Source organism: Stegodyphus dumicola, chromosome 10 (assembly GCF_044657685.1).
Source record: "Stegodyphus dumicola isolate Sdum_Otavi_A_Nest chromosome 10, ASM4465768v1".
Lineage (NCBI taxonomy): Eukaryota > Metazoa > Arthropoda > Arachnida > Araneae > Eresidae > Stegodyphus > Stegodyphus dumicola.
The window spans coordinates 149,556,475-149,580,969 of NC_140777.1; the positions used below are offsets into that span (position 1 = coordinate 149,556,475).

A 24,495-nucleotide genomic window follows, 5' to 3' on the forward strand; every position below is an offset into this window, starting at 1 on the left:
TTCTTTCCTGGGACTGGAGTCTCTATGTGGAAAAAGTCTGAAGTATTAATTTCTCAGCGAACGCAAATAAACGTGAAATAAAAAACTCCAAACGCTTTTCAAAGAAAACCCTTCACATGGGAATAATCATCACAATGAAAGTAGAAAGAATAAAATTATTGAAAAGCATCATTGAGAAAGAAAACGCCCGAGGTAAAGACGGCTGAAATATCTCGAGATTGCCGCATCCTGAGGACTGATTGAGTAATATCTATGATTCGGGGAAAATACAGGAATAACTCGAAAGATAAATATTCTCAGTTTTTTTATTTTAAAATTTTTATTTCAAATTGAACAAAATTTGTTATATACCGTTACTTTGAAATGAATTAAATATATAAAACTCAATTTTTAGATTGGAATACTGCTCTTAAAAAAGTATAAGGCTAGTTTAGTTCATCAGTTTTGTTATTTTTTGCAGGAGAATCATGTCAATCTGTACCACATTGAGTCTCGTTCTTCTAAGAGGCTGGATGACAGCTACGAATTCATGGTGGAATGTGATACAAGGCAAGGAAATATTACTGCGGCTATGGAACAACTGAGAACTAATTCAGAATATATGACCGTCATTTCGAGGGATCACAAAGAGAACGAAGGTACGCAATTTCGAACGTTTCCGTAAAATAATAATTCGTTAGATTTAACATCTGTCAAAGCCAGACACCAAAATTGCTGAGAGCTAGATTATATTTGTCATATTACTTATATAAATAGTATATTAAAAATCTTTCTTTTTTTAGAGTTCATTTATAGTTATGAATTATGTTCCTACTTTTTTAAATATCATTCATCAATGAATATGCTTTCAGCTTTAATAGATTGTAGTATAATATAATTCCTTATTTTGCTTTTTGATATATTTTTTAATCTGAAAATTCATTTTAGGTTCAAGTACCAATTTCAAACATTGCTTACCAATATTTTATCATTTGTTTTTTACAGATACTGTACCTTGGTTCCCTCGAAAAATCAAAGAACTTGACAGATTTGCCAATCATATATTATCCTATGGATCGGAGCTAGATGCTGACCATCCGGTAAGGAAATAATCTGCGGAGGCATGTCCCTTTTTTAGAAAATGCTTGGAAATTAGCGAGCCTTCTATGATATGGATAGAATGGGACTTTCTGTAATTTCAGATTAATGAAAAAAAAAACACTTCTATGATATTATTAGCTATAATTTAATATTTATACAGCTTATTAAATTAAAGATCAAACAATAATTTTAATATTTGCAGTATTTTTCTGTCTTACACATTAGCTAAGGCTGAAAGAATTGTGTTTATTTATTTAACAGTTAAATTTTGAGTTAAACTCCCTTTCCTGTCCCTTCTGAACTGCAACCTAGAACTTTCGGCCAGAATGTAGTTTTAGAATCGCGTTTGAATGCAAATGAGGAAGAGCGGTATATAACCGCGAAGTTCTACTGTCTGAGTGAGAGAGAACCAGAGTTTCTGGCTAGCACGCGTCTGCTTTTTTAGGCTACCCTCTCTTAAGCTATTGTTACGCTGGGCTGTACTTAAGGCCCTTGATAGCTTCGCAGTCAGTTAGCGTTAAGGGGTCAACTCCGTCAGAATCTTGATAGCTTCGGCTATATCGTTTTAGTAAAGATTAGTTTAGTTTAGTTCTTAGTCTCTTAAGTTCAAGCCCGAGTGTCGCCTTTATTGTACAACTCCAAGACGGAGTTCTGTTAAACTTTAGTTTGAATAATAAAGAGTTATTTCACCCTTCTCACTTGTTGTTTTCTACCTCACGAACTCAAGCGATTATTCGCTTAAGATTCATTATTCTTAAGATTCATCACATTCAACTGAGAATTGCATAGTGGGGAATGCTACAAGCCTGTTATATCATATTATTACTTTCTAAACTTCAACTATTTTATAACATGCTTCAATTTGTTCAGAAAATATTACTGAATTTGCATATAGATTTACTTATAATATTTATAAAAAAATCAGTTTCTGGTCAGAGGAGAAGGAACCTACCATAAAATTATGTTTGCTTTAATTCCATCGAAATTTAAGCATAAAGTTTAAGAGCAGAATGTCTAGCAAATTTCAGAGCATAAACGAATTTTTCGCAAATTTTTTATTTTTGTTCCAGTTTTATATACAATCTTACTGAGATGATTAAAAAAGAAAAGCAAATTTGTATCTTAAAATTTTGTGTTTTTTCCTTTTCAGGGTTTTACAGACGAAACTTACAGAGCTAGAAGGAAATATTTCGCTGATATCGCCTATCATTACAGACAGTAAGCTTGCTAGTCAATGCCTATTTTTCTCCATAAGTGAGAACATAGCAATTTGATAAAAACTGCCAGTTTAATTAAATATTGTGTTTTTCTTGCCAAATAAAGCAAATTCAAATTATCTAAAAAAATTATTTAGTAGATCTATCTGTCAGTGTATCTGATATGCAGAGGACTTCATTTTATCTTTTATTTTAAAGAATTGGATGGTTTATAAGAACTATGTAATTAACCTATACATTTCATATCTATATTTTATTTATTTCAACCTCGATGAAGCTAAACTTAAATATAAATCATTAAAATGGTCAAAAGTTTCCAAATAATAGCCTATTTATTTCCATATTTCAATAAATGTCCCGATTAAAATTAACTAAGAATCAAGAAGGACAAAATAATATCGATTTTTTATATTCCTTTCTCCCGTAAATGCTAAAAATGGCAATTAAAATTTGTGTTTAGTTAGCTAAAACCGAAATGTATTTTTAATTAAGTCCATAAAAATAATTTTGGAAGTGCAAGAAAGTGAGACTGATTCTTCTGTCATTTAAACTTTGAGTGAAAGAATTTACTTCTTATTAATTTGTAAATCAGGAAAAACAAATTCATCATACTAAGCATTCTTGAAAACAACATGTTTGCTGAATCCAGTCTTAAAGTTTATATGCTAAGAGATCAAGATTTTAATTACGCACACGAAATGCAATACAGACCATGCTTCTTTCGTTTGTATAATTGCTTTTAATTATGCTGTCACTACCACTTTTTAGCAGCATTTTACTTTATTTATAAAAAGTAGAATTATTTTTGCACTACAAAACCATTACTTTTACAGTCAGTAAAGGTTTCAGATGAAAATAAAAATAAAGTTTATTTTTAAAAATTAACTTCTGTTTCCAAATTTCCAACATCTCATACAGAGTAACAGATTTCATAAATGCCACAAATTCTTGCGCAGAATTAGTATTCGTGTTATACGAATATTTTTTGTTGTTAAACTCTATTTCTTAGTGAATTCAGAGTATTGATTTGAGGGAAGATTTCTTCAAGAGATTTAGTTTGAGGGGAGAATGATCTTGTTATCCATTTTATTATAATTATTTTACTATATTATTAATGTTATTTGCATAATAATTCCACAGTATAGCATGCATTAACATTCCATTCTAACATAAGTATTAAATTGCTTTGATATTATTTAATTATGAATAATAAATAATTCTGCATTTTTCGATTCTCCTGATAAAATTTTATGAATGGACTTCGAAGTAATGCATTCAACAAATTTAATTTCAAATTTCTTTTCCAGTGGCGAACCGATTCCCAGAGTGCAATACACAGAAGAAGAAACAGCAGCGTGGTAAAACACTTATTTTTTAGTCTGTAGTATATGTAATACAACAATCTGTTAAATACTTATACAGTGAATCTTCTCTAAGATGACCATCCGCGGTTTGAGGTCACTTTTGGCCTTCTGTAAAAGTGATCGTCATATGAACGTCGAGATTCAGTTGCAACGATTAGCGATTTTTGAAATCCGATAAAAATGTTAAAATAGAAATAGGGATCGTATGACTGTTATTGATAACCTTATATTAATAAAATTTCGAATTAATTACTAAGACAAATAGCAAATAGGGTGGGAAAATAAATTATTGAATAAATAAATAACACATTATTTCATAATCAGGTTTTCTAAAATGCTTTAAATAAATAATATTTTAAAGTACGAAGGAAACTTTTTCGGTTAAACACAATATTAAATAAAACTTCATGTTGTAAATGTCATAATGCGAAACAAGGCTAAATGCTGAATCACAGAAGCTAAATAGATGGATTCTGAGTTTTACCGTATTAAGTTAAAAAATCAAATAAACCGCATTTATCAATGATAACCTGCTTTGTTCCATAAAAATTATTTGCTACTACAATAATAAGTAGAACTGTAACTTTATGGTTTACGTAGTATACCAAGTACATTAGTCTGATAGTGAAATTAGACATACTGTATATTTAGTATAATTGGTCGAATTACGGAGAGGAAAAATTGATCCCCAATTTTATTCAAATCAAATCTAATCAAAAACCTTCGAGTCGCGTTTCAAGAATTCTGTTAAATTGCAAACTTGCCTTACTTCGGTCCGTGATAAGGGATACACGTCAACAATTGTCCAAAATTGAACATGAACTCTATAAGCTTCATCTGGAACTCACTAAAACATATCCAAAATTCACTGCCCTTGAACAAAAGTCTTGGTCTAGAACGGAGAATGCAGTTAACTGTCATAAAAACAACCTTGCAGTTAAATTCGAAAAACTTCTTTTACAGTCTTCCAGTTCAAGTAGTTCAAAAAATCTTCCCATTGTAAACATCAAGCCAATAGTTAATATTTCTAATGTTAGTCTTTCAGAAGAACAAGAGAGAATTCTAAAATATAATTTTAACTTCTCACAAACCTGTAAACCCTCGATTCCAAAGATTTTGGCTCCTATCGAAAAAGCTTTCAAGTTCAGTAAAGTTTCAGATTCACAGAAAGAAATGATTAGGCATCTTATCGCTCATAATGTGAAATTCAATAATAAACCTTTGAAACCAAATCTAACTGCGAGAGAAAGAGCTACAATGCGCGAGATTCATTCTAACCCGGATATTGTCATTTCAAAGGCCGACAAAGGTGGCCAGATAGTCGTCATGGATAAGAACACTTACATCGATGTTGTCACTAAACTCTTAAACGAAGGACCATATAATCCTATCCCTAAAGATCCTTCACCTTCGGACTTATCCAAAATAAAAACTGCGATCAAATCTTCGCAAATCATTTCAAGCAACTTAAAACATTCACTTATCCCATCTGTTGTGAATTGTGCCAGATTATATGCTCTTCCCAAAATTCATAAAAGTGGTATTCCTTTCCGCCCTATTGTATCAAATTTAGGTACTGCCTCGTATCCATTAGCTAAATATTTAGTTTCTAGATTTCCCACTCTATTAGACAATAACATTTACACCATAAAAAATTCAATAGAGTTTGTAAAAAAAGTTAAAAACATTTCTCCTCGTAATTTACTCATGGTTTCTTTTGATGTAAAATCATTATTCACCAATGTCCCAGTGGAGGGTGCATTAAGATGTCTAGAAACCAGACTTCGCGAATTTCATTTCTCTTGCATCGAAATTGATGAGCTAATTTCTCTCACTCAACTCTGTTTGAAACAAACACATTTTGTTTTCCAAAATAAATATTACAAGCAAACTGAGGGATTAGCCATGGGAAGCCCCCTCAGTCCCATCCTGGCTGATATCTACATGCATTATTATGAATCAAAATTGTTTGAAACTTTAAACTTCCCGGCATGGTTCCGCTACGTAGACGATACTTTTACCCTGTTTGAAGGTAATAAAGATGATTTAAATAAAGTTCTTTCAACAATGAATTCTATTGATCCTGCTATTCAGTTCACTTTTGAACTTGAGACTTGCAATTCTCTTCCGTTTCTCGACATTCTGGTCACACGTAACACATCCAACTTCAGTACTACAGTTTACCGTAAACCTTCATCGGTTTGCCTTCCACCACACTTTAAATCATGTCATCCGACTAAACAAAAGTTAGCTTCATTTTATTCCTATGTTTTCCGTGCTCTTCAAGTTTGCTCCTCCAAACTAGCCCTTGATGAAGAACTAAATTATTTAAAAGCAATAGCTATTGACAGGGGCTTTTCACCCAACATTATTAATCAAGCAGTTAAAAAATTCTCATCTCAACACACTAAAAGCCACACTCTTATTTTAGGAGATTATAAAAATTCTGTTGTCATTCCCTTCTTTCCATCAATTAGCTATAAAGTTGCACATATTTTGCAGAAATTTAACTTTCGGGTTGTTTACTCTCCCATCAATAAAATTCCAACTTCTATACTCAAGGACCCCATTCCGGATATGAATTCCTGGGGTATTTATAGGATTCCTTGCCAGTGCGGTTTAATTTACATTGGCCAAACTAAGAGAGCCTTAAAATTTCGCGTCAAAGAACATGAGGCATATGTTAGAAAAAAAGGAAACACAGAAGTCTTCTGTTGCTCAACATTGTTGGTCCGAAAATCACACTTTCAATTTTTCTGCTGCCAAAATTATTCAAAAAACATCTTCCATTGGAGAACTGGATTTTCTAGAGGTATTTCACATTCATAAAAATCTTTCTGTTCTAGTTAACGATCCTAATTCCAATCCAAATTTGCCTTCGGCTTTTAGAGAAATTATGTTTTAGTTCTGGTTTCGCCAACAGATGGCGCCACTTGCTTATTCTTGTCCAGGCTTTCTTATCTTATCTAAACATTATTTCCTATCTTGTTCATTTGCGGTTTTGCAGCTGAAGATGATGGTTCGGTAAAACCATCGAAACTAGTCCTGTGAAAATTTTGTAAATTAACGCTGATTTTTGTTGTTTGACTTCTGAATTAGTATTTATTCGGCGTGTTATTGTGTCTTAATTACGGAGAGGTCGTCTTAGAGAAGCTATTATAATTATTTATGTCGATGTTTACTTATGTATTCAAAAGTCTACTGGTTATTTTTAGAGGTGATTGTCTATGGTAAGGAGTAACTGAAAGAGGGTTGACTGTATTTTTGTATTATTGCATGTCGCACTTTTTTGACATTATGGGTTTTGGTTTAATTTATTTTATGTATCTGTTGCTCCGTTTGCTTTCAGAATAACTGTAGAATAAGGAAGGAAGTTTAACAAATCTGGAAATATTAAAAATACGGCAATAAAATACTAATTCGATATAAACGTATTGCAAGTATAATTTCATGTATTTTGTGTTTAGAAACGTTGTCTTATTTGAATAATTTAAGCTGATAAACATTATTTAAAGCTTATATATTCAGAACAATACATTAAAAAATACTTAATCTGTGTAATATGCTATTTTTTTTTAATGTGTTACTGTTTCTTCATAAAATCATGTTAACATTTCTACAAGATCATTAGATAAAAACAAACAGAATAATATTGTACAACGATATAAGAATGTTATGACTGTAGCTCAGTTACCTAACATTTTAAAGCGTCAGCAAACTCAAGTTCTATTTTTGGATGGATTTTAAATTCTTAGAATCTCTTTTGCCCGAATAATTTCTTTAGAAGTACACCCGCCATAAATTTATGTCTGCAATAAATGGAAAGCTACGCAACAGAACAGCTGATTAATTGCACAGAAATTGCAATTTTTATATGATATTATTATACTGTAATGCAGAGACCTCAGTCTAGGCTAAGTATGACGATAAGAAGTATTGTTTTTAAATAGTGTGTATAATACATAGTCATAGAAGAATTTTTAAAAATCCATTAGACAAAGCTTTTAAATTATACTAATTTAAAACAAAGCACGGTTTCAATATGGTCTTTTCACATTGCTGTAAGTACTAAACATAATTATATTCGACAAAAATACGGTAACTGAAAACAGTTAACTTTCTATTATACTTAGTGATACGAATATGCAAGTAGCAGTCTTCTAAATTGTCGTAATTCTCATTGTAATGAATATTAGAAGGAATAAACAATAACAACAAAGAAAATCCGTTTCCATCTATGATTTCACCATGCTTGTAGAAAAGAGAATCGTTTTAGATAATTAATAATTTTTTTGTAATAATATCTATATAAATTCCATTCGCATTTTTAAAAAATTTACCACCCTCGTATCATTGTTTGGACTATTTCAATATTCATTTTCCCGAGGAAATTTTCCTTTTATCCGTAAAACTTTGATGCACTTGGTTTCACATATGAGGCTAGTCATATGCTATTGCAGTCAAATGTTAGCTGTATCTGTTTCCGTTATTAAACAAATCATTTATAATGCATATTTATGTTTTTCAAGGGGCACCGTCTTCAAAGAGCTGACGAAGCTGTATCCTACGCATGCCTGCAAGGAGTACAACCATATTTTCCCTTTAATGATTGAGAACTGTGGTTATAGGGAGGATAACGTTCCACAACTGGAAGATGTCTCCAATTTCTTGAAAGGTCAGAATTTAATGAATTTCATGGGATTTATAAAAGATTCTCCTATTTTAAGAGCCAAATAAATCTGAAATGCAAACTTTGCGCTTTGAATATGTTTATACGAAGAAAATGTGCGTTAAAAAGCAATATACAGCAAAATATATTATTTTTCTGTTTATCATTATTTTCAAAAATATACATATTTCTGAAATAATTATAATTCATTTTGTTGATCGTTAGAAACTATATTTTATTGATCTACAGAACTTAATTTAGACATTAGTTCTTAGCTGGAAGTTTTTTTGCACCATTTTGGTTTTTTCCTCCGAATCTATGTTATCACGAAATTGATTAAAAAAATAAATATATTAAATTGGGTTACATTTTGACAAGGAGTAGATATGAAGATGATCAAATGCCCTTTCTAATGTCACACGCTAAGTTCTTGAAATAAAAATGGACATAAGATTGAGATTGCCAGTAATTCTCCTCATCATACCTTAAAGTAATCCGATAGAAATCATATCTGCTTTTGTCAACATGTTCTGCAACATTGCAGACCGTATTTAGTATTACTGCAATTGTAGTCATTTTGAACTTCTGTAACTTTATGATATGTGACACAGAAAAGTCAATGCTTATTGTAATTAGCATTATTCCTGTTATTAACATCCAAAATGTGTTAAATATTATTTTAAGACACCTTGTATATAATGTAATAATTGTAATATTTAAAAAAATAATATTTATTGCCATTGATGTTGACTAAGTTGTCTTAAAAATCCTATAGAGTTGCGTCATTCTATTAGTGCTTTATAATCACTGAATAGGAAAATGCTCTAATTTTGCGACCTTTTTTCTCTTAGACTGTACAGGTTTTACGCTTCGTCCTGTTGCCGGACTTTTATCATCCAGAGATTTCCTGGCTGGCCTTGCTTTTCGGGTTTTCCACTCTACTCAGTACATCAGGCATTCATCCAAGCCGCTCTATACTCCTGAACCGTAAGTGCTATCGCTGCAGTTATTTGTGTTTTTTCGGAAATAAACTTGCTAAATCCTTTGTCTCTGGCCAGCGAAAATTGTTAAAGTAATGTGAACAAATTGTTCATGAACTCAATAAAAATTACGTAAATCTCATGGTTAAAAAGAAGTTATCCAGCAATGTCGTTAAATGTTTTTAGTTAAAAGAGTATTTATTCACTGATAAAAAAGGTACTGGATTCGATTACCAGTTTCAGTTTAGGTTTCTACAAAATTGCTATTAAATTTTTGTTGTAGTTCTAGCTTTGGAAATATTTGGAAAATTTATTATAATTTAAAAAACTATAATATTAACATCACATGATTTCCTTGAACTGCCTATTAAATTATGCATATTTTTTGCAGCATTTCATTTAAACTTATTTCCTTGAATTTCATTAGAGATATATCTCTTACTCAATCAATTCAGTTCTCATTCTGCGGCAAGGCAAAAATACATAAAACTCAAAACACCTTCATCAAAAATTGAAAAATATAGAAAAACATAAAACACCAAATTAAAACAATTAATTTTTTTTACAATTAAAATTAAGAGTTTCTGATCAAAAACAAACAATTCAGCCAGCGGGTAAGAAGGCACATTTTTCGGTGCACAAAACTGAAGGTTTATTTTTGGTCCCACTCGGCAAAAACACACTGAAGGTGCAGAAATCGACTTAATTCGCTATTCTGCTAAGTTTGAAATGTAAGCAAATATGCCAGCTCTATTAGGCTTAGTCGCACTTAAACAACTTTTAAACTGTTGATAATTCTTCAGCTATTGCATGCAGATTATCGGGAACAGAAGAACCCTAAACGGGAACATCAAAACAACGTAATTCAATCATATATATACACTTCTGGTGCGGCCGTTTTGAACCCAAAAGGGAGGTGTACAGCTACACGTAATAGCAGTCCTATATACAAAATTTCAACGTTTTGAAACTACTCGTTTTTGAGTTATGCGAGATTCATACATACGTACGTACAGAATTCGCGAAAGAATTTCTGAATCCACTTTATAATCCGTTTTGGGGGAAAGAGTCCTTTATTCTGTCCTTACGTACAGATGTCATACAGAAACATCGTTAAATTGCATTCGATAGCGGTTAAAATGGATATTTTCGTTGAAATATGATACTCGAAATTTTTCGTGATTGCAACACTTCCTTCGTAAAAAAGAATAAATACATCTTTAGGAAAATTTTACAGTCTTGAATAATATTGTAGTTTAATATCTGCGTTCTGATGAAAGGTAAACTTATAATAATATAAAGCATGGAAAAGAATTCAATAACTGTCCAGTAACATTCATATATGTACATGATGTATTCATGGCAAAATGTTTTCACAGATTTTATTATTACTTTTACATACTGCCCTCTGATAAATTTTAATAATAGAAAGATAGTATAATGGCTCCGAAATTAAATTTGGATGATAAATGTAACAAATTAAGGCTGTAGTAAGATAAATTAATAATTGCAGAAACCCTGTTCATTTGCAGGAAAAAATCATAGATTTTTATTTTACTTAAACTTGAATACTTTAAAGTAATTCACTGACAATTATTGTAGTGGTACATATGTTGTTTGGAACCAGTTTGCACTTCAGATACTATTGTCATTTCTTAAATATTCAAAATTTATAAGGAAAAAACGTGACGGTTGAAAAACAAATATATGCAACGAAGAGGAAAAACTAAAAGTACAAGCATACATAAAATGCTATTTTGAAACATTCAAAACTCTTCTTGAAAGTAATGTATTGTTGCGTGCGCACGCGTTGGAAATATATTGAATGCACACAGAACTGATGATAGCTTGATAAACTTTTTATCTTACGGAAAGAAACACATCACAATTTTGAAACTTTTCATAAAAATACTCGTCACAGTATCACAGATTATAGTCAATAATTACACTTCAAATTAGTAATACTGTTTAACATATCGCAGTGCATAGCGCATCTAAAAGGCGAAGCTCTCTCGGATATCTCAGTACTCCGGGTTCAGTTCTGAACTAACTACCGCCGAGAGCAGATGGTCTTAAATAGCTTTGGTCTTTAATCGTTTTCACCCGGCCGCATAGGAACCTCTGGTAAATTCTATTTCTCGAAAATACTAGAAGGCATGCTCTGTTAAAGTTACATCTAAGAGACGGATACGGTTACAGTTGCATATATAGATTTATTTCAGTTATTCAATTGCAGTATCTGTTAGAGTTATCGGGACCGAACAAAAATATCGTCCAATGGCCGCTAAGTTTGGCAACTTTTGGCGATTTCTCGCCAAATTTGGCGACGGACATTAGTCGCCAAAACCATTGTATATATATGTAATTTCACTAAAATTATCTACATATGTACGAAATTCGAACCACTAGAAATCCGTCTATGGCTTTCTCGGCAAAAATGATTTACTAATCCAAACAAGCACCGCAGTTCTTAGCACTGCAGTTTTAACTGAAATTTATTTGAGAATTTTCTGGCGTAATCTGAATAACACTTTCATTCCAGAAACAGAACTCAAGGCGGCTGAGGGTTCGAACCTCGGACCGAACTACCAGTGTTCAGCGTCTTTACCGCTCGGCCGCTGGTGGGCCCACTCCAGCATTGAAAGCCCGGCTTAATCGAATATACACTAAATCATTCCTTGATGTTTTCGTGATGAGCATTTTTGATGAATTTTACATTTTCAATTTTTTTTACACAAAACAATAATTTTATTACAGCAAACAATAATTTTATTTTGGAAAATTTCTTTTAATGAGAGAAGATTTATAAAGAATTCTCTTACAGCTAACGATACGGTTAGAAAACATACTGCAACAGCAGTTTTAACCTTACTTGTTTCCTAGCAAGTTAGTTACTATTTGCAATGGCTAGACTACTACGAAGTTATTCTAATTGAAATCTTAACAGAAAAAGAAGATTTATACCATATTCTAGTCCTTCAGAGGCTAAGTACATTACGGCTTCTTGATGTATGATAGATGAATCTGATTAATGTATTCTTTCACGGCTATTATATACTTGCACTGAGACTAAAGCTTTTACATTTCTGCAGAGATATATGTCATGAATTGTTGGGACATGCGCCTCTATTTGCGGACCCTAATTTTGCAAAGTTCTCTCAAGAAATCGGACTTGCCTCTCTTGGTGCACCAGATGATTACATCGAGAAGTTAGCGACGGTAAGTTGATTAAAAAGCTTCTTAAACTTCTTAATACATTTAGACTTTTCCTGAGCTCTGAAATGTTAGGATTATTTATTTGTGTATACTCATACCCAGTTCATACATTGTATTTTCCTACCCAGTTCATACAATTACGTTATATGGATTCAAACTAAATAAAAAATTGCACAAAATGTTATTAATATAAAAAAGTATTTGAATAACTTTTATTCTTTATGAAATGACTATAACAGAATATGGCTTCTTGCTTTAACGATTTGCAAATATCTCTGTTGATGAAATATAACTGCCTCATCAAAGCTTTGCAATTTTCATTCCGTTAATACATATATCTTCAAATTTAATAGTTACATAAATTTAAAGAATGTTGATTTGTAAATAAGTTAACAGTGTGGTTATTTTATAACTAAGCAAACTATTGCCTACTTCCTTATTAGGAGATGCAATAACAAGAAAATTACAATTAATATCTTGAAAGTTGTTTACAAATCGTAAAAATGGGAAAAATTAATAAAAATATAAAACTTTAATTTAAACACGGAAACAGTTATATATCTGCAGAACGTCTGGCATGTTCATACTGCTGTTTGATCATTTTTAGAATACTGTTTAAGTTCCTGGTTACGGTTTTCTGAATCTTTCCAAAATGCTATTAAAGCACACTATATTTTCAGTTATCTCGGCTATAATGCCGGGGGTTTAGGTCAGGGATATTGAAAATATGGATATACAAACTTTAAATTTTCATGCATACTGTATTTGTTTATTTCTTAAAAAAATCAGTAATTTTGCTCTGTTTGTGAGAACATTTAAATATTTATCGAATTTCATTACGATTTTTCGGAATTCTATTTTCTAATTTTATTTGAAGGCCCTTCGATCCACGAAGTCCAATAGAGATTCAACACAAGTCGTTGCTGTCTGGTCACTTAAGTTGTCTCCACTTCTGTTCTTGTGACATTTAAAAACATACACACATCACTCCAGCATTAGATTGGTTTGGATTATTTAATTATGGCAAACGAGGGCTATCTGCCAAAACGGAGGGATGCCTTCGTGGAGGATTTTCTAAGGGAAACGCCCATGCAGCCAGCCCGTTCGCGGGTTCGAGCCTCGGACCGAACTACCAGTGTTCAGCGTCTTTAACGCTCGGCCGCTGGTGGGCCCACTCCAGCATTGAAAGCCCGGCTTAATCGAATATCCACTAACTCATTCCTTGATGTTTTCGTGATGAGCATTTTTGATGAATTTTACATTTTCAATTTTTTTTACACAAAACTCCAATTATTGCCCCGATTTCTGTATTAGGAAGATCCCTTTCTTCCTACTCGGATATTTATCTTCTACGCACTCTCGTGCATAACGTTCAGTATGCGTACTTGGGCACCGCCATGCAAACCAAATAATCAATACCCGGATAATTGAGAGTATACTATAATAACAATTTAGGCGAAACTTCACTTTGAGAAAGAGAAATAATCTGCCGGTATCAGATTGAAGTGAAATGAGAGTTATGGCATTTTTCTTTGATATATAAAGAAAACAAGACAAGAATGGAATTATGTAATGACTCATTATCGTGGAGCGGAATTCATTTGAGGCCTAATATACAATTTACAGGTCTAATGTATAAAATTATCTTCAGAAAGTCCATCTATTACGTCTTTTACAATATGGAGCTTTCTGACTACGTCTAAAAAAATTACTAGTAAATTATCCGGTTTTAATCAAAAAGGATCTTCAACATGGTTTTTTGCCTCGAGGTTTCAGAAACCGAAGTTTATGTGCTGTAGTGTTTCTTCTTCATTCAAGCACATGATTGCCATTTTGTCTCAGAATCATAGTGTCTCATAATCCATCAAGTTTCATCTGCAGTCACAGTCTATGTTATGCAGTCAAAGTCAGGATGAATTCTCACTTTATAGCAAAAAATTTTTTTTTGTTATGCTTTGCTCATCTTTCAAATACATGAGCACAGATATTCAGTGGATAAGAGTAAACGATCAAATCCATAAAAATTCCGCTTCTCAAGTTTACGATCTCACAGTAAAATGCTTTTCAGTTGTCATAGTAATAAATATTATCTATTATCGTTTCGCAGGTTTGCTGGAATTTGCGAAAAGTATTAGTCAAAACATTTTGGAGACGTATTGTGTGTAATTACTACAGTTTCGAAAACCAAAAATTGCCCAAAAAAGACGTTATTATGAAATCAAAATCAACACTAAAGTAATAGAAGTATTATAAAATCTTACCACCAAATAGTAGAATCATTATATAATCTTTGTTTTCATCCCAACAGAAGATGAGATCAATACATTTTTACTTTTTCTTATGCAAGCTAATTGGTTAGATCGTTATTACTGAAAGAGCTATTGAATATATTACTTTTCTATGTAACAAAAGTCGAAAGTACCAATTAAAGCATGACTTAATACTTATATAAAGCTTTGGACTGTAAGTTCTCAAGGGAGAGAAAGCTTGTAGAAAGAAATGTACATGCTGTTTCAATTCTTAACAGTATTTAAACAAAGCTTTGAATTATAAATTCCCTCAAAACGGAAAAGTTTGTTGGAAGATACCCATCTTAAATTTGTAAACAAAACTAAGTTAACTACTAGTATCTGGATAGAATCATGCACTAATTTATGATATAGGACAGATCAGACTAACCATGTGATGGCTACTGTGCCATCACAGTGCTAGGCGGGTTTGACATACATGGTAAGATTATTCTTTCTTTTGCTTGATGTGTGAGCATTCAAGCAAACGAGAAGTGTTACTGTAATATTATACCTTGTCAAAGGCGGCCGCATGTAAATGAATTTAAATAAAATGTAATCAAAGTTAATATTCTTTTCCCATAAGATGCAACTGAAAAGCATGTAATTTAAAATTATGTTTATCTTTCAGTGCTATTGGTTTACTGTTGAATTCGGCTTATGTAAGCAAAATGACAAAATAAAAGCTTATGGGGCTGGATTACTATCCTCATATGGAGAATTAGAAGTAAGTAAGAATGAATAAGTTTCACTGTTTAGTTTCCAATTTCTTTCTTTTTTTCCTTTATTTTGTTATAAATATGCATATTTGTGTGAATATTAAGATAACTTTCACATTATGCTTATTTTTACGAAAGGTTTTGAAACCAAAGGTGTTAATTATGCCGCCAAAGAATTATGCAACTAGTCAGAGTCGAATGCATACATGTCTGCGAAGTTGTGATTGTGGAGAGGATAAAAGCGCTGAGGGATTTTCTGCGATTTGTATGATCGTACTCATTCATGACGTTTTCCATGTTTCTCACAAAAGTTTTATAAGGTATCAAGTAAACAGAGTAGCCACGAATATGTGGATGACGGAATGAGGTAGAGAATTGTTGGTAGATCTAAGGCAAGTCAATTACAAGCTAAAGTGACAACAGAGTTTAATATAACGCCTAGTGTCCTCTGCAGTTTATGGAAACAGTTCCAAAACCCTGGATCTTTATCGAGACCTGAACAAAGTCGACCAGGATACACAACAATGAATGAGAATCGTTATTTGACACTTTCAGATTGCCGATACAGAACCACTACCCCTTCACAGCTCTCACGAGAGCTGTAGGCTGGCACTGAAACTCTAGTTTCTAAAGTTACGCAGAGGCTTGATGATGTAGGGCTGTGTGCCAGAAGTCCCATTGCTTGAGTCGCGCACACTGCAGCACACAAGAGAGGGCGTTTAGCATGGTGGCAGACAACATGCACTTTGGTTTAGACTTTAGTCGAACAGTGCTTTTTACAGATTAGTAGAGATTCAGCCTGGATCTGATTCTTGGCGTACTTGTATCTGGGGAGAGCCTGGAACACGATACCCTCTCTCCCTCATCAGAGAAAAGGATCATTACGGTAATGGAGGTGTAATGGTTTGCACAGGCATTTCGTTAGATGGCCGCACACCACTGCATGTGCTTAGCAAAGGCTCGCTGGCTATTATGAGGTATAAAGAACATATTTTAGAGTCCTAAGTTCCACTTTTCAGAAACGCATTTGTTTCCGAATTTCTGTTAATGGATATCAATGCTTGTCCGCATATGGCTCAGCTGGTCCATGATTACCTGCAAAGTGAGGATATTCGCCTCATGGATTGCTCAGCCCGATCTCCTGACCTTAACTCTATAGAGTATGTCTGGATTGATCTTGGGAGAGTAATTTTATCTCGCCCATCCTTCTCCAGGAATAATCTCATAGTTAAAAAGCTACATTGCTACAGGTGTGGGATCGACTACGACAGAAACTCCTCAACTGCTTTCTGCTGTGAGACAGGACCAAACCCCATAGTAGGCTTATTTTCAATTCGATAACACAACGTGCAGTTTAGACATTTCTGCACTATGCCTACGTAAAATGATTTCTGAATGGCACATCTCTTTCTCTATAAATATATATTGATAGCAAATTTCATTCAATCTGCTCATTTATTTTCCGAAATTCTATATAATGTACAAATTGTCTTGATTTTTCGCACAAAAACTGTCGCGCAAGAAACATACAACTTTTCTTTCTAAATCATATGAGAAAATTTCACTTTTTCAAAATCTAACGAAACAACGAACAATTATAACCAGAATTATTGTAGTAATATTTCTAAGGAAGTAAATAGTTGAAAAAATGTAACCAATAAATAAGATATGTCTTTGTATTGACTTTGTTTCTTGTTTGTTATAAAAGGGCCCATTTTATAGTTATACAGCTATTTTGTGTTTTATGAACACTTTAAAATTTTTTTGAAATAACGATATTAAATTTTTTGCAGTACTCTCTATCGGATAAGCCAGAAATCCGGGATTTCGATCCCCCGAAAACTGGCGCTCAGAAATACCCCATCACAGAGTACCAGCCAGTTTATTATTTAGCAGAAAGCTTCGAAGATGCTCAGAAGAAAGTAAGGTAAGTGGAAAAATAGTAAAAGCCGTTATTTATAAGGGTGTGATGCGATATTCTAATATAAAACCGTACTCAGGGAGGGAGGCTCGCCTTCCTTTCCTGTGCTGCACGCCACTGAGCGGCGTGGAGCACAGAAAAACTTTGTATTGAAACTTTTGAAAATAAAACCGTATAATGCATCAATATATATTTTCAGGGAATTTGCTCTCTCGATTCCCCGGCCCTTCACAGTGCATTATAACCCATATACTCAGAGCGTAGAAATTCTGGATGCAAAGCCACAAGTTGAAGAACTTGCAAGAGATATCCACTGTAAGTACTGCAATGTGTTAACGCATTATTTTTAATGCAAATTCTGAAGAAACTGTTTTTAAGAGTACACTAATGCTAATTAAAGAGTATACCCTGTAAATCAGTACTTAATGTATCAACTTATAATTGAAAGTAAATGTTTGATCTTTGAGTAAGATACCAACTCATTTCTTTAAAAATATAAGTATATACTGCATTCTCTGTGCGTGCTCTCATGTTTAAATGGCAAAATCTTCACTTGGCAGCTGGAAGATCCGTAGGGCCAAACCTGGTGAGGTACATTTGATTTCTCACGCTTCTGTCTTAAAAAAACCTTCTGACGCTTCTGTCTCTATAGGGGTGCTAGAATCAAAAATACGGTAGGCTATAATTCGTTTTTATCTGAATTTGGTCGTCTGGTTCTCGTAGCAGACTCTCCAGTAGTCCTTTAAGCGGAAATGAATTTTGAAAAAATCAATTTTTGCATTGGCCTGTGCTTGCTCTCGGGATGTTAAAAGGTAGTACATCCAGATGGTAGCTGAAAGTTCCATGGTTCGGTGAGGGCGGGGTTTATTTCTTGAGTTTATTCCTTCCCTCATCCCCCTCCAAAGAAAAAATAATAATACCTCTACACGTCTTAAAAGTAAAAATAGCAATATCAGATTTAAGAGAAAAAAATTTATCTGTAAAACATCAAATTACCCCCAAATAGTTTATCATAATTTTAATTAAGCGCGATATATCTGATACTTTAAGAATTGGTCTTTCCAAAATTAAAGATACAGAACGGAAACTTGGAAGCTAAAAATATTAAACACCTTCCAAAAGTCTTTTTTGAGATGTTTAATAACACACATTTGTTTTACAAATGGATACTGTATTGAAGTCGTGCATATAAATATGAAATTTTATAATTAACAAAAATGTTACATTTATCTGACATTGACAAAAAGAAACTCTACTTATCTGCATTTCGAGAATAAACCTAGAATCTTTTCCTAAACTTGAAAGCTTTCGAAAATCGAATATCGCAAGCTTAAACACAAGAACATCATTTTATAAATGCAGCAGATTTAAAGAATTCTTTAATGTACTCAGCGGATTTCATCTCGTATCTAATACAACAAGCCCAGAACTCAATTCTGTCGCAAATGTTAAAAAACTAAAATTAACTTGAGAACAAGATAGAACCCAGAAAAGCTTTTTTCTGATTCCCTCGAAATTCTGTGGTTACTACTGTGACAATCAAAATCGTAAAAACAACCTTGTATTTAGCCTAAGTATATTGAAACACTCAATCGATTTCGAGGGCAGCTAGAGGTCCCTCCTCATCAGGAGAAAGAAATACCTAGAAAGAAGAAAAATAAAGGGGAAGGAGTCTCAGAAACACGTGGTCCTTATCAGCACTGCACGTGGTTATAACCGGATTTTTTATCAGAGTTACACTGGCCGCCTACTTTTACTGAGCCAGCCATCTGATCAAACATGTAAGACAAAGGACAAGAAAAATTAGCGAAGTTAAAAATAGGGAGCGGGGGGCAACTGCACCTTCACGCTCAAAATCTGAACTTCGAATAATGGAAAGCAACCACTGAACGGAAGGTTGTTTTTACGATTTTGAAACTTTTTTCTGCCTAAATTCTTCTTGCGGGGACAGGTTTCAGCTCTTTAGCTGAGATCTAATGAGTATTACGCAGTCCGTATTTTGACAGTAGCATACACATTCCGCCTTTATGGAATACTAATACTAAGAATCCTAAGGGAATGGCTAATATTATTAATCTTGTAATCTACCGTTAAATAAAAATAAAAGCTATTTACATTAAAATGTAGCTAGTTTGTCGATTAATTCTGGCGTACTTTATGATGTAGTGTAAAATAATTTGTCTGGTTTGGCTATTGCGAGGCCATTATGTGATTGGCTATTGAGATTAAGAGTATTTACAAACTTTTTATTTCAAGCTTCTGTCGCAATGTTGAATTACGTTACACTAACAGAATTTATAGAAATCAAATTATTATAAATTTTCTATATGATTAATTGTTTGTAAAATTTCAGCTTACTTAGAAAGAAAATAATTAAAGAATACAGTGAAATATCAGCTCACGAATTTGATTCTCTCCTGAAGGTGGTTTGTAAACCGAAATCTTCTTTAACTGAAATAATCCTCCTTATAAAAATTAATACAATGGATTAATCCATTTATCGACAGACCATTGCTAAATTTTACAATAATTCACTGTGCCATAACCAATAATTTACTGTGTTCATTACCAATGTCATTAACAAAACAAAAAATAATGAACACAATATTAAAACAGATAAAATAGATAAAAACTTAATTATTATTACATGAAAATTTTGAATTTTGACCCTTTTTCTGAGATTTCTCGGATCAAAAAATTAGGATCATTTTTTCTCTTTTTCTTCTAAAAACATTTCTTTCATAGTAGCCTTTTGTTGCTGCTTCTGAAATTGTTGTGATTCTTTATTGTTGAGCTCATTTTCATGGTCATATAGTATTAACTATTCCTCATCTTTATTGCTAAATTCTTAACCTCTGGTTTGGTTTGGAAACATAGTATCATAGAAAACAAAAAAGTTTTAAATGTCAAAGCGTTCAAAGTCTCTGCATGCAACGTAATCTAGCCATAATTTCCTCCAGTCCAAATTCATGGTCCAGTAAGTCACTTGTTTCCAGGCTTTTATTAAGGTTGGTTGATTTAGTGAGGGTTAAACAGTAGAAAATGTTAAAATGATGTTTCTAAAAATCTCTGAGTGTTAATTACGTGGCATATATTTCAATGCTGGCTTGAGAGTTTGTAATTCGAGACACCGTTCGCGATCCGAAGCGATTTTTATTCAGATAATTTGTTCATGAACTGAGGCTTTCGCGATCCAAGGCTGCATTGCATGTTATAATTTTTATAATTTTTATTATATCATGCACAAAATAATTTTTTTTAAATATTTTACAGCTGAATTGGAACTGTTGATGGATGCTCTTAAGAAAATCTGAAAAGAAGGTAACTTTAAATAAGAATTATACCAATATTCGATGATATCGGAGTATAAATCCAGGATTTTATTCATTTTTTATGAATATCCATGTTTGATCTTCTTTGTGTATTATGCCCGGACACTTTAATGTAAAAATAAATGTGATAGCACTGTATCTAATACATGTGTTTATTTTCGAAAAAGTCATGCGATTTATTTTATTCACTTCTGTAGAAAGATATGTGAATGTTATTTTTATTACGTGTAAGTCCACACTAGGAAATAAATATCATTTTTATTTCTTTACGAATGTTACAATCTCCCTCATTGATTGAACTTGTCATTTAAAATAAGTACACAACAGTATGGATCATGGCAACTAAATTATTAATACGTAAAAAATATTTTGTAGCTTTGTTAAGTCTTGAAATGCTTAAAATGAATTTGGGTTTTAATGATATCGATAAAACTTAATAACAATAACGATAATGATAATTTTCTTTCACCTTAGAAACAGAAAAACCTATTATATATATATCAAACCATTATGATAACGATGTAAGATAATCTCACTTATAAAAACGTCCTAGTATCTTTTAAAGATGTTTAATAAGAAAAATAAGTGATTTAGAAAAAGATCGCCATATATATTCATATACATGTGTAAAATAATCATTTTGATCAAACTTTTACGATTTCTCTTTTTCAAATTGTGTTTCTCTTCATCTGTTACCGCTTAAACGCTTTTTCTCTAGAAAAGATTTGGTATTGCTAAGCCTTTTTCTCCTTGAAGAAGGAATATGTAAGATGGCAGTAGATCTTTTAATTCCTGATTTTAATTTTAATACAAAAGCTCTGTTCTGCGTCACTTATCTGCAGTCACCCGTAGTGAGAAAGCTTTGCCCAATCGCTGTTCAGAATTCAAATAAATTTCCGAATTATAAATACTCCCGCAGCTTTATACGTACCCTCTTTCTGTGCTTGCTCCTGATTGAATAACCCACGTCTCTTTATCCTACATTATTTAAAATGTAAGAAGTGTATATATATAATATATATATATATATATATATATATATATATATATATATATATATAATATATAAAAGTGTGGGTCATTTGCATCAATCAAGGATATGTCCTAAGAAAGTAATGATGTGATTGAAAATATGTATCAAGAATGCAGGAATAAACTGTTTAGAACTCGAAGCGTTTGTCTGTAACTTAATCGTTCCATCTACGCAACAGTTTCAAGCTATCTTCTAACATCAAGTTAACTACAAAGAAATAAATGATCACATACAATGAGCTAAAAATGTTAAAAATATGCTGTAAAAAGTTGACTTTAAATGGTTTTCAGATACATTTAAAGAAAACTAATACATTCGTTTTCTTTTTAAGTATAAATTAAAGAGTATATTACTCCCTCCTTGCAGCATGCCTCTGCTTCAAAATTACCTACAACTTACAACATTAATAAACTTTGATTACTTAAATTAATTGACTCTACAACATTAATAAATTTTCAAAGTGTTGTGCTTCGTATAATATGGGTATCAGTTTATAAAGCCATTAAGGGCTTGATTTGATTGAACTGTTTAATTCAGGCAAAGTATTCGAGGACCAGATGCATAGCTGCAACTGGGAAGGTGCCGGTCTCATAAATCTCTAAGGTTAGTTTTCCTATAACCGCTATTCTATTTTTAGCTCAACTGAATGGATTCACACTGTTGCTTCTCTTTTCGGGACCTCGAGCGGATGGGACAATTTTCTTGAAATTTTGGCATTTTTTTTTTTTTTTTTTTTTTTTGGTCTTCCAGTCTTTTGTTTACGCGCTGTCTAGTAGATCACACCTCTTAGTGCTCCTATTTTATTCAAATTTTAGAGAAAAGCGCTGAAACTTTGTCCTCGAAATGCAGAGCCGGTGTAAGTAATTTCGGGCTCCTTGCAAGCTGGGATTTCGGGCCGCCCTTCAAAAGTCCATTTTTTAGGGAAAGGCTGTTACATAATGTATTGTCGCTAAACACTTCGAGAAAAAAATGCAAGTTCTTCTGTTATCTGCTGTTAAGCAACTATGAACTATGTAAGCATGTATATGAATGAACTATGTAAGCATGTATATGTATGAACTATGTGAGCATGTATATGTATGAACTATGTAAGCACATATTATGAAAGATCTATGTATTATGAACTACTTGTATATAAGCATGTACTATGAACTATGTAACTATGTAAGCATATATTATGAACTATGTAACTATAAGCATATATTATGAACTATGTAAATATAAGCATACATTATGAACTATGTAAGCATGTATACAGGATCAATGTATGCCCTTATAGGGCCCATGAGGTGTTGCCCCGAATAGTTGCGGAACCTGCACTAGACCCGAATAGTCTAAGTAAGCCGCACGGGTGTCCAGATTCTGCTCTCAACTGTCAACTGATATCTGCTGTTATAGTGAAACTGACTGGTCTCATCCAACTGGTTCTGTTAATACTTACATTTCCAATGAATTTAATGTTTTCCTCTAGTAACTCGTATTATATTTATAAACCGTGTTGCACTACCTTCCGCTTCCATTTTATTCTTTAAAAATAGACATTTTTTGCCAAAATCGGTTTTCCACAGTTTTATTCACTTTATTTTCTTATTTTGTTCTCTGCCTTCGGAAATGGGGGGGGGGAGTCTACAAAATATTCTTCATAGGTGGTAGAAGAAATCCCTTGCAATATATCAAGAACTTCCTACTTGAGCTGCTCCTACGTTTACGCTGCAGAAGAGGACTGCTGACCCTGCGGCTATAAAATATGCTTCACAGCATTATTATGCATTACTGTCCTATGTACATATTTTGCAAACAATATCATGTGTTTATATATACAACAAATACGATAACAGTGGTAAATTCTATCTGGGAAAAAGACTTCTAAATTCTATACTTGTGTTCAATCAAACTGAAGGTTTGACTTAATTGATTACAGCACAGCACTTGAGGGTTTCTGTCTAAGAGAAGGGATACCTTCATGGAGGTCTCTCTAAGGAAAACGAGGTGTGTATACACATAAGGGGGGGCCATGATAATGCCCGCGCAACCAGCCCGTTTGCAGGGATTCGACTCCTGGACCCAACTACCAGTACTCACAGACTTTACCACGCTTCCGCAGGTCAGCTGTTAATCAAGCGCAAGAATACTGAATGTACTAAAAGGCATATTATCTGCCAAGTTTAATTCCATCTTTTCTACCAGTCATATTTTGGAAATTACGCAACGAAATACGAATATTTTCGAGAAAACAAACTGAACATAAAAGGAAGCTTAAGTACAAAATCTGAGTTTTAAACTTTAACTAATCTGAGTATTTAAAACTGTAAACGTGTACATCTGATGACAATTGGAAGGGAACCTGAAAACTGTAATAACCAGTGGTTTAACTATAGCTTTTACACTTTAGCTGTGCCAGTAATTACTAACGAAAGAAGAAAATTTCTGGACTTTTAGAGTACTCCATGATGTAAAACACTCTAAATAAAAAGTGAAAACTGTATTTCAAATAATGTTGATTTTCATACGCAAGTTTCTCTATTAGACCCTACAAGGTAATATTGTAGCTGACTAATATTGTTAAAATTAAGACTAAAATCTCCATAAAAATTTTCATTTACTAAAAATTGATTTTTTTTTAACTTTCATTTCTGCAGAATACATTTTAAATTCCTAGACATCCATACTTTTTCC

General features: G+C 32.7%; 1 protein-coding gene across 3 annotated transcripts in view; it reads left to right on the forward strand.

Moving 5' to 3' along the window:
* Hn (phenylalanine hydroxylase) overlaps window positions 1–21,055 on the forward strand; it is a 62,372-nt gene extending 41,317 nt beyond the window's left edge. For all 3 annotated transcript variants that reach the window (XM_085825696.1, XM_085825695.1, XM_035361617.2), the window contains exons 3-13: window positions 461–638; window positions 985–1,079; window positions 2,231–2,298; window positions 3,605–3,655; window positions 8,191–8,336; window positions 9,182–9,317; window positions 12,403–12,529; window positions 15,446–15,541; window positions 17,327–17,460; window positions 17,654–17,769; window positions 20,728–21,055. In XM_085825696.1, the coding sequence (XP_085681822.1) occupies window positions 461–638; window positions 985–1,079; window positions 2,231–2,298; window positions 3,605–3,655; window positions 8,191–8,336; window positions 9,182–9,317; window positions 12,403–12,529; window positions 15,446–15,541; window positions 17,327–17,460; window positions 17,654–17,769; window positions 20,728–20,768 (1,188 nt within the window). In that variant the 3' untranslated portion in view covers window positions 20,769–21,055. The remainder of the gene's footprint in view (window positions 1–460; window positions 639–984; window positions 1,080–2,230; window positions 2,299–3,604; window positions 3,656–8,190; window positions 8,337–9,181; window positions 9,318–12,402; window positions 12,530–15,445; window positions 15,542–17,326; window positions 17,461–17,653; window positions 17,770–20,727) is intronic.
* The last annotated feature ends 3,440 nt before the right edge of the window (window positions 21,056–24,495 follow it).